Consider the following 11,456-nt stretch of genomic DNA (forward strand, 5'->3'; position numbering starts at 1 on the left):
GCAGATACCATATTTATTGGAACATTTTTAGAGGTCAGAAAAAACTAAAGGTAACAGTTGAATGGATAGGGCTTTGAAATTTATTAGTTTCAATGTTAATGGGTTCAATGGGCCAATAAAAAGAAAAAGAGTCCTGGCATATCTGAAAAATTTAAATGTAGATATTGCCTTTATCCAGGAAACTCACCTCACCTCCAAAGAGCATAAGAAATTAAAAAGGGAATGGGTAGGACAGGTTTTATTTTCATTGTTTAATTCAAAGGCCAGAGGGGTGGCCATTCTTGTGAAAAAAAATATACCCTTGGAAGTACTTGATACCTCCATTGATCTCTCAGGACGATATGTTATTGCAAATTGTAGAATATTTTCAGAACAATGGTCTCTTCTGAATCTATATACGAAGGGCAACACAATCTATTGATTGGGGGAGACTTTAATTTTTGTTTGGATCCTGTTTTGGACAAATCCTCTAAGGTAATCACCAAATCAAAAGCTGCTAAAATTACTCATACATTTATGAAAGACCTAAATTTAATAGACATTTGGCGACAGATGGACCCCCAGACTCGGGATTATTCGTTTTATTCATGTCCTCATAATTCCCATACCAGAAATGATTTGTTTTTGTTACCTACTCATCTATTTTATAGAGCATTGGATTCTAAATATTTACCTAAAACATTGTCTGATCATTCACCTCTGACCCTGTCCATTTTATTCCCCGACATACCCAGAAAACCCTACAGATGGCGCTTGAACCCCACTCTTCTCGGGAGAACTGACTTTTGCTCCTTTATCAGGGATCATATTAAGTTGTTTGTGAAACAAATAGTGCTTCCTCTCCCAATTGCTTTATTTTTTGGGATGCGTTAAAAGCATATTTAAGGGGACAAATTATCTCGCATACTGAAGTTCTGAAAAGAAAGCACAACGCAGAAATTGAAAAGCTGGAAAAAGAAATTACGAACTTAGAAAAAGATTTTCAAGGAAATGTCTCTAATGATATTTGTCAAAGTTTAGTTCAGAAAAAGATTCAATATAATACTTTAAATACAAGATTGAAAGGAACATTTTAAGAACTAAACAGAGGTACTACGAACAGGGAGAGAAAACGCAAAGAATTCTGTCATGGCAACTAAAGACAGTAGAAAGTAACAGGGCCATAAATGCGGTTCAAAATGAAAATGGTACAATTTCTTATAACCCAGTGGAGATAAATGACACTTTTAAAAATTTCTATTCAAAGTTGTATAAATCTGAACTTCCTAATGATCTATCACATATTGACAATTTTCTATCTACTGTTGACTTAATTCAGATAAATGAAGAGGATGGACAGAATCTCGACCTTCCTTTCACCCAGGCAGAAATAACTAAAGCCTTAAACTCACTTCAATCTAACAAGGCGCCAGGAGAGGACGGGTTCCCTCCTGAATTTTATAAAGAATTTAAAGACCTTCTTATCCCACTGATTCTGGATGTAACAAATTTAGCACACAAGACCCGCACTCTTCCGGAATCCTTTACAACAGCTATAATCACAGTAATGCACAACAAGAATAAGGACCCATTGAAATGTGCCTCTTATAGGCCTATTTCATTATTAAATACAGATTATAAATTCATTTCTAAATTATTAGAAAATAGACTCAATCATGTACTTCCACTTTACTTTATTGATTGGGTGAGGACTCTTTACTATAGTCCTAAGGCTAGGATTGCTACCAATGGGCTGACTTCTGCATCATTCCCCCTAAATAGATCAAGTCACCAGGGATGTCCCCTGTCTCCTGCTCTTTTTGTAATGGCCATCGAGCCATTGGCAGAAGTGATCAGGCAGGATCCAAACATTAAAGGCTTCGTTGTTCGTGATGTAACCCATAAAATCAATTTGCTTGCTGACGATGTAGTGTTATATGTTACAGACCCTTCTCAATCCCTCACTCAATTGCAAAGTTTATTGGATACATATGGCTCTATTTCAGGATACAAGATAAATTATGATAAAAGTGAAATTCTTCCAGTAACAAAACAAATTAACAAATAACAGTAGTAACAAATTATCCAATCCAATTTCAAGGTGTCTCATTTAATTGGTCCCCAACAGGCATAAAATATCTTGGCATACATCTAGATAACAATTTAAAAAATCTGTATAAATTAAATTATAGTCCGTTGATGAAAAAGATAGAGGACGACCTCCATAACTGGGCTAATCTACCCCTCACTTTGATTGGTAGGATCAACTGCATCAAAATGAACATTTTACCAAGATTGCAGTACCTTTTTCAATCTCTTCCCGTGCCTATACCACAAGGCTTCTTTAAAGCCCTTCATAAAATCATAAGGTGGTTTATTTGGAATGGCAAGGTGGCCAGAAGGTCTTTGGAGATACTAACATGGGATTATAGGTCTGGAGGGCTTCAATTACCCAATTTCAAAAGGTACTATTTGGCAGCCCAAATGCGGTTTATTTTATCTATGTTTGAAAGCGATGTAGCGCCATCCTGGGTAGATATTGTATTTAATTCCTTAAAAGACAGTGCTTTTTCTTATTTTGTTTATAAATATAACTCAAAGGTGCTGTCAAAAATGACTGATAACCCCATTCTTTTACATCCTATTAAAATTTGGTATGATATACACAAGACTGTCAGCCAAAGGTTTGGACTGTCTCCCAAGTCACCACTGAAACAGAACAAACTTATTCCTTTGACTGTCAATAACAAAATTCTTGAATCCTGGCATCAGAATGGAATTCTTACTCTGCAGGACTGTTTTGAGAAAGACTCTCTGATGACTTTTGAAAGACTAAAAGGAAAATATAACCTGTCTAACAAAACATTCTTCTGTTATCTACAACTACGATCCTTTCTTTCCAGCACTTTGGGCAGTGACCTGGTCCTGCCTAGGTTAACAGAGTTTGAAAAATTGTTGTATTATGGTGGATCAGATAAATTTATTTCTAAAGCATGTACACTGTTCATAAATGGATGTCCCAAACCAGCTTTGTATCGATCTAAGGAGAGGTGGGAATCAGACTTAAATGTTACAATTGATGATGCTCGTTGGTCAGACTTGTGTCAAGACAGTTTATCTGCCACAATTAATGCCCGGTATAGACTTATACAGTATAACTTTCTTCATCAATTATACCTTACTCCAGAAAAAATCCACAAGACCAAACCAGATTTTTCAGATTAGTTTTTCAGATGTGTGTCTGATGTGGGCTCATTCATACATTGTACATTGTGGACATGTGTTAAAGTGAGAAATTTCTGGTTTGACTTTTGCAATGTCATATCACAAATCACAAAAGTGTCATTACCTTTTGATCCTGAAGTTTGCTTAATTGGAAACTTTACTAAATAGATAAATCGTTAAACAAATATCAAATTAAATTCTTTGAAGTATCGTTGGCAGTGGCAAGAAAATGTATCGCGGTCATATGGAAGTCTGATTCCCCTGTGCCCATGACAAGATCGTATTCAGAAATGAAGAGCTGTGTGCCTCTGGAAAAAATAACCTATAGCCTGAGAAAGGCCTATGACACCTTTGTTAAAATATGGCAACCTTTATTTATTTATATATATATATATATATATATATATACATATTTTTTTTTTTTTTTTCTGAGCAGGGTGGGTGAGGGGTACTTTTTGAGAATATGTATGTACATGTGTATGTGCATGTATATATATTTCATTTTTTTTGTGTATTGTTTGCTAAAATTGAAAAGCAAAAAATAAAATATTTCAAAAATAGCATAACGGTGCTTAACTGCCATGACGCCACCGAGCACAGAAATGCGCCTCCTTGAGGGACCATGTTGTTGCTTTGCAAGTAGTGTTAGCCATTTGCCTTGATAAAAACTGTACAAGTGGAAAAACAAATGGTCGCCGTAGCTGGTTTTTAAAAATGGCGGGTTTGATTCTTATGCTGGCTGCTGTTGGAAGTCACGCTTATGAATCCTCTAGTGAAGTCACTCCCTGGCCAATCACTGGTCAACATTTTAATGACATCTTTTGTATCGGCACAGCTCGCTTGGAACCTCAGGCGAGCAGGTACTAAAAAAGTACCCACTACCAGTTACTATCCCCTACTAAAAAACCAAACAACCAGAGCTGATTCGAGTTGAATAGTCCTAGTGCAAATAACTCCATAAAACTCAATGATACGGTAAATTATAGTCAGTGGCCACAAGGCAGCTTGAGCCAGCAGTGATAGCTGCTGACAGTGTCGATTTCTGCCACGATCACTGGCCACTTTGACATTTATCCTACAACACAGGATGCGTTACACTATAATGTCTGCAGGTGGCGATCACATGTACAGCGATATGAATGTACACAGACTAGAGCACATACTGAATGTGCACTTAGAAACTGAAGGAAAGAAAAACTCCCTGTGCAGGGCTGGAGGTAAAATATTATTTTTTGTGCATTGTGTCTTACTTCACTTTAATCCATCCATCCATTTTCTATACCCGCTTTTTCCTGAACCAGGGTCACGGGGATCTGCTGGAGCCTATCCCAGCTCTCTTTTGGGTGGAAGGCAGGGGTCCACCCTGGACAGGTCCTTCACTTTAATATTTTGGTAATTTTTGCTTGATTTATGAGGACAATCAGCCAACCCTCTTTCTAAAACATTCCTGTCCAACTCAACTGCAAACACATATATTTTATAAAGAACATATTTCATTGATTATATTCTGATATAGCATACCTTTGGAAAGAATGATGTGTTGATTTTTGTGTTGTATAATCAGATATTTTGGCAGAAAAAACATGTTGGTTGGAAACAGTTTACCAACATGGATCAAAGTATTTGCAGTTGCAGTTTGTACATGTACGGGGATGTGAACTGAGTGTGACTGAAAAAAAACAAAGATGGAGTTTTTCATTCTCAATTAAATGCAGTGATCAAAAAGAAATTTACAGTTTCAGGTGGAAGATCATCTTCATGGTAACTCACTCGTCCCCCTGCACCTGCACACCTTTGTTAAAATGTTCATTTTTGAGATTTCAATAATATTTACACTGAGAAAGAAAGGACAGAAAGTGTGGACTGACAGACAGCTGCAGCTGATTTCTTATGCTATCACAAAATCAAATAGGAAAAAGGAAATATTGATTTAAAAGATTTGTATATTTTATAACAGATGTTTTAATATTCATTCTTTTTAAATTCTCTGACAAACCATGACAAAGTTTTACTGATGTGAACAGATTTAATATCTGTCCAACACACAATTAGAACTATAATGTAATAGTTGTTGTATACCACTGTAATAAGATGATTAATAACAAGAATGAACAAACTCCTACAAGCTTTGCCTTTGTGGTGGATTTTCCCTGTATACTGAGGAAAAGCAGCAGCTGTTTAGATCTGATGTAGGTTTTGAATAAATATGCAGCTGCAGTTCAGAAATTATTCAGTATAAGAAGCTGTGTGTATAACTAAAATCACAGCAATGACTTTTTTTATATTTCATGTATTGAAAGGAAAGAATTATTCTGCTTACAAATACAGTCTTATTAGCTTAACCCACATCATATGTGTGTAGTGAACTGATTTTAAAAATAATTTGGTTTGTCTAGAAAGTGCTTAAAGTGACTGACTCAACATTAACAAGTTCAAATAAAATTTCTCAGCACAGTAAACGCCTTATTTCAGTCACTCCACTGTGTCATTTTAAAGTATGTTGGTGTCACTAGAGCCAGACTTCAGTATTTGAAGTGTAACAATAAGTATAATACATTTTCTAAACCAGGGGTAGAAAGAGGCATAGATCAGAGGGTTTAGACAGGAGTTAAAATAGAACAGACATAGTACAAAGGCAACAGATGAAACACTGAGCAAAGTTTCCTGATCTGCAAGACTGACACAACAGTAAGGACAGAAACAAATGATAAAGACGCCTACAACAACACCAAGAGTCCTGGCTGCTTTGACTTCAGATTTTTTAGCAGTTACTTTCCTTGAACCCTGGACTGTGACAGTTACAATGTGAGACCTCATGGCACGAGCCTGAGACACAGCCACCAGAAATACTCTCATATACAGAACCACAATAACAGTAATGGGGAGAATAAAGGTCAAAATAACATCTGCAACTCGTTCATGAATTATACTAATGATTACACACTCTCCAACACATGAATTATATTGGCCTGGTTGTTTCAGATTATCTTTCAATAACACAATGAAACATAAGAGGGAACAGATCCAACAGAGACAAACACAGACTTGAACTCTTTTTTGAGTGACTCTGATGGAGTAATGCAGAGGGTCACAAATAGCCACATAACGGTCAATGGATATGAGCACCATCATTCCCACTGTTGAAGAAGTTATAATATAATCTAAACCATAATACACAACACACATGAGGTCACCAATGTACCAGCAGCCGTCTATGAACATAATTTGAAACAACAGGAGGAAGCCCACGAAGAAATCTGAGACAGCCAGAGAGAGGATGAGGGAATTGGTGGGAGTGTGGAGCTGCCTGGAGAGGAAAGACAGCAACATACTCATTGTTTGTAGTATTGATTTATCATTAAAGATAAAGATATAAGCAGCTCAAATAACAAATTCAACAGCACATAGAGAGAAAAAAGACATTTTTCCACTATCATTTCTTTGGCACAGCTACTAGACTACTGTAGTGATGAAATATGTGTCTACTTGAAGTGTGAGATGGAGATGATGACCAACAGGTTGAGAGCTGCAGTGAGCAGAGAGATAAAGGACAGTATCATGTAAATCAGCACAGTGTCAGAGAGAGGACGCTTTGGCTTCACACAGGAGGTGTTTAGCTGTGGAAAGCAGAGTTCAGTTTCCTCCATCAGAGAGAGGAGAGGAGACACTGCTGAGCTCTGACAACTCTCCAGCTAATTTGTTCCTCCTCTGACATCTTCTCCTAATTACTGAACTAATGTCTCTCCTCCTTGTCAGTCTGACATTGTTGTAACACACTCTGGGAAAATGTCAACATGTTCTCATACAAGGACAGGACACACTCTGATAATACTTTCAAAAATCTCACTCTTGGACACCAAAGTTACCCCTTATTATCAGTATGAGATACAACAGAGTACTCCAACAAAAATAAAGGGTTAAGGTCTAAAGACCAAACTACATATTTTGTGCCATATAAAAAGCGTTCATAGTGCTGGGTTAGGTTTAGGCACAGACATGACTGTATTAAAATTCTTCTTGGTTGCCACAAATTACCACAAATGTTATTGTGCTGTTTAAAGATCATGACCTCAGTTTCAATGGTTCATGTTTACTCAAGAGCTCTCACCGACAAGGATGCCGCCAGTCAAGGTGGACTGAAAACGAATGGCCTTAGATGGGAATGTGGGTGGTCTTGATGAAGCAACCGACAACTTCGGATGAAGTTGAGCTGTAACCAGAAGCTACATTGTGGCAAGCGAGCCATTGCATGTCTATCAAAATCCAAGGAAAATGAGCTCTGAATTGGGGTCTTGCTGGATTATGGATTTTTCTTCCAGGAGACTGTAACTTCATCCAAGAGTTCTGGCAACATTGTGAGAAGCTATCTTGCGGTCTGCTTTGTTCGGGGTAATTTCTTTCCTTCATAGCGTGAATGCAGAGCTTCGGTCGCAATGGCCAGCCACAGGATATCCAGCCTCACCGCTGAGCATTTACAAAGTCAGGCAGGGGCCCGTTCAGGAGGATGGGCAGGCAAAAGTCCGAGGTTGTTCAGGGAGATGGCCTCTCAGGCAGGCGTGGCTCCAAGGCCGTTCGGGTGGGCGGCCTCTCAGACAGGCGTAGGTCCGAGACCATTCGGGTGGACAGCCCCTCAGGCAGGCGTAGGTCGACGGCCATTTGGGGAGACAGCCTCTCAGGCGAAAGAGGAATAGGCGCTGCACACGCTCTGTAGCACTGACGCCACTGGGTTTAGGCTGTGGCTCTGGTTTTGCAGCGCTGGACTCTGGCTCCCCAGTGCTGGATTCTGGTTCTGGTTCCACAGCGCTGGTCTCTGGCTCCGCAGCACTGGACTCTGGCTCCGCAGCGCTGGACTCTGGCTCTGGTTCTGGCTCCACAGCGCTGCACTCTGGCTCTAACTTTGGCTCAGAGAATGGTGACTGGACCTCGCCGTGAGAGCCCTCACCCCGACACTGAGGGAGTGGAACAGACTCGACCACAGTGCGGGCGCCTTTGCCGCAACACCGAGGGGCCGGAACTGGCTGGACATCGGCGCGGAGAACCCCGCTTCGCCGCTGAGGGACTGGAACTGGCTGGAGCTCGGCGTGGGCGCCTTTGCCGCAACTCCGAGAGACTGGAAAAGGTGGGTCTGGAACTGGCTGGCTGGGCGGATGCTAGGCAGCGAAGAGGGACTCTGGCTGGGCAGCGGAGAGGGACTCTGGCTGGGCAGCGAAGAGGGAAGCTGGCTGGGCAGCGAAGAAGGACTCTGGTTCTCTGGGCTGGGCAGCGGAGAGGGACTCTGGTTCTCTGGGCTGGCAAGCCAGGAGGGATGTTGGTCTTCTGGGCTGGGGTGCCAGGAGGGATGCTGGCAACTGGGACACCGGAGACTGGAACACTGGAGGCTGGGACACTGGCGACTGGGACGCCGAGGACTGGGACACTGGCGATTGGAATTCCGAGGACTGGGACACTGGCGGCTGGGATGCCAGGGAGTGGGACACTGGCGATTGGGTGACGAAATTCCTGTTCCAACCGACAGCACGAGTCCATGACTTCCTGGTAATCCAATGCAAGGCTGACAAACAGCTGGAGGAGCCACCTGCTCCGTCTCTCCTCTGGCGTCCTCCCTTTGCCGTCCGCTGGGTCCATTAGGGGTGGGGACATTCTGTTAAGAATGTGTTGGTGGTGTAATAATGATGGAGGAGAGGTAGGGCAGGCAGGCTTTATTTCCACTGGATAGTCCAGGGTTCAGGCACAAAAAAACACAGGAGATCTCCATCACTCGGCGGGCAGGCAGGGAGAAACAACACGGCGTAAAAACAACACAAACCTTCTCTTCCTTGAATGTAATGTAAAACAATGCTCCCACATAGAACAAAGAAACACAGGGAGTTTATATAGACAAAACCAAGACTATTTGAACAACAGGCGAAACTAATCAGACCTAATGAACATAAAGCTACTTAGGAACAATACACAAGGAAACTGGAACAAACCAAAATAAAAGACCAAAAACCGGAACTCAGAATCTACATCATAACAACACTACAAGATGCATTTCTTGAAAGTCTTGTGAACCAATGTTCTCTATGTGTTTTATGGTCTTATTTCAATGACTTAAAAATTGTAGTTTTTCACTAAACATGTTATTGGAACACTTATTACAGAGACTGGAGCATGTGATTGGTATCAGAGGAACAGCGTTAAAGTGGTTCCAATCCTATTTATCAGACAGATTCCAGTTTGTTCATGTCCATGATGAACCTTCCACACGAACAAAAGTTAGTTATGGAGTTCCACAAGGTTCTGTGCTAGGACCGATTCTGTTCACCCTGTACATGCTTCCTTTAGGATATATCATTAGGAAGCACTCTATTAATTACCACTGCTATGCGGATGACACTCAGTTATATCTATCTATTAAACCTGTTAACACAAACCAGTTAACCAGACTTCAAGCCTGTCTAACTGACATAAAGGCGTGGATGACCAGTAACTTTTTACTTTTAAACTCGGAGAAAACAGAAGTCATTATATTTGGGCCTAAAAATCTCAGAAATAACTTTTCTAAAATTATAGCTACTCTAGATGGCATAGCCCTGGCCTCCAGCACTACTGTAAAAAACCTTGGAGTTATTTTTGACCAGGACATGTCCTTTAACTCACACATAAAACAAATCTCTAGAACTGCATTCTTTCACCTGCGCAACATTTCCAAAATTAGGAACATCCTGTCTCAAAATGATGCAGAAAAACTAGTCCATGCATTTGTTACCTCAAGGCTAGATTACTGTAACTCATTACTATCTGGATGTCCTAATACCTTAATAAAAAGCCTCCAATTAATCCAGAATGCCGCAGCCAGAGTCCTGACAGGAACTAGCAAGAGAGATCATATTTCTCCTATATTGGCTTCTCTTCATTGGCTCCCTGTAAAATATAGAATAGAATTTAAAATCCTTCTTCTCACATACAAATCCCTTCATAATCAAGCTCCTTCATACCTTAAAGACCTCATAGTACCATATTATCCCAATAGACCACTTCGCTCTCAGAGTGTAGTTCTACTTGTGGTTCCCAGAGTTCTCAAAAGCAGAATGGGAGGCAGAGCCTTTAGCTATCAAGCTCCTCTCCTGTGGAACCAGCTCTCAGCCTGGGTTCAGGAGGCAGACACTCTCTGTACTTTTAAGGCTAGACTTAAAACCTTCCTCTTTGACAAAGCATATAGTTAGGGCTGGCTTCAGGCAACCCTGAACCATCCCTTAGTTAGTTATGCTGCTATAGGCCTAGACTGCCCGAGGACCATCGGTGCACTGAGCTCCCCTACCCTAACCCCCCCCTTCTCTCCCACCTCATGTATATTCCACCATTGAATGTTACTAACCTTGTGCTCTCTCTCTCCCCTAGTTTGTGCTCTTTCCCTCCCTCTCTCTCTCTCTCTCTCTCTCTCTCTGTACCTTCTGCAGGTGTCCCTGGTCCTGGAGCTGTTTATTGCTGATGTGCAGTTACTGGCCCCACCAACTTGCAGTGTCTATTTGTTGTTTATTGTTGCTGTTCTTTTCTCTCTGCTCTATCCACTCACCCCAACCGGTCGAGGCAGATGGCCGCCCAAACTGAGCCCGGTTCTGCTGGAGGTTTTTTTTCTTTCGTTAAAGGGAGTTTTTTCCTCTCCACTGTCGCCAAGTGCTGCTCATAAGGGAATTGTTGGGTTTTTAGTTTTAGTTTTTGTAAAGTGCCTTGAGATGATTTGTATTGTGATTTGGCGCTATACAAATAAAATTGAATTGAATTGAATTGAATTGTTGTCTCAAAAACACAATCATGTATAAATTTTCTGCTCACATATTATTGAAGCCCAGTTTGTGCTGATTACAGTGCTACAGTCTTATGCAAAAGTTTAGGCACCCCTTGGATTTTGGTGATTTTTTTAATTGAAAAGATCTTAACACAGTCTCTCTTGGGAATCTAAAAAATGCACAATATTTTCAGCAAACACTGATGCATAGTTACTTCTTATGCCATAAATTGAACAAAAATAAAAACATTATTATGGCACTGTGCAAAAGTTTGGGCACTCTAAGAGTTCCAGAGTTCCAGATCCTTCTTGCAAGGTTTCAGACCTTAATCAGCTCGTTAGATCTGATGCATGGCAACAGCTGTCATTAGTAAATGCCAGTTTCAAAGCTTTACAAATACTTTGACTCTTCAAACCTTGTGCACACACTTGCGGACACTCAACAACAATGGGTTCCTCTAAGCAGCTGTGTAAGACTCTG

General features: G+C 40.7%; 1 protein-coding gene across 1 annotated transcript; it reads right to left on the reverse strand.

The window, feature by feature from the left end:
* Window positions 1-5,694: 5,694 nt before the first annotated feature.
* Window positions 5,695-6,540, reverse strand: LOC113124036 (trace amine-associated receptor 13c-like). Its single transcript, XM_026296498.1, has one exon. The coding sequence runs from the start codon at window positions 6,538-6,540 to the stop codon at window positions 5,695-5,697; it is 846 nt and encodes a 281-aa protein (XP_026152283.1).
* Between the last annotated feature and the right edge of the window lie 4,916 nt (window positions 6,541-11,456).

The sequence above is a fragment of the Mastacembelus armatus genome, chromosome 21 (genome assembly GCF_900324485.2).
Source record: "Mastacembelus armatus chromosome 21, fMasArm1.2, whole genome shotgun sequence".
Lineage (NCBI taxonomy): Eukaryota > Metazoa > Chordata > Actinopteri > Synbranchiformes > Mastacembelidae > Mastacembelus > Mastacembelus armatus.

Coding starts and splice junctions, on each gene's coding strand:
- LOC113124036 (XM_026296498.1), bottom strand. CDS start 6,540: ATGAGTATGTTGCTGTCTTTCCTCTCCAGGCAGCTCCACACTCCCACC.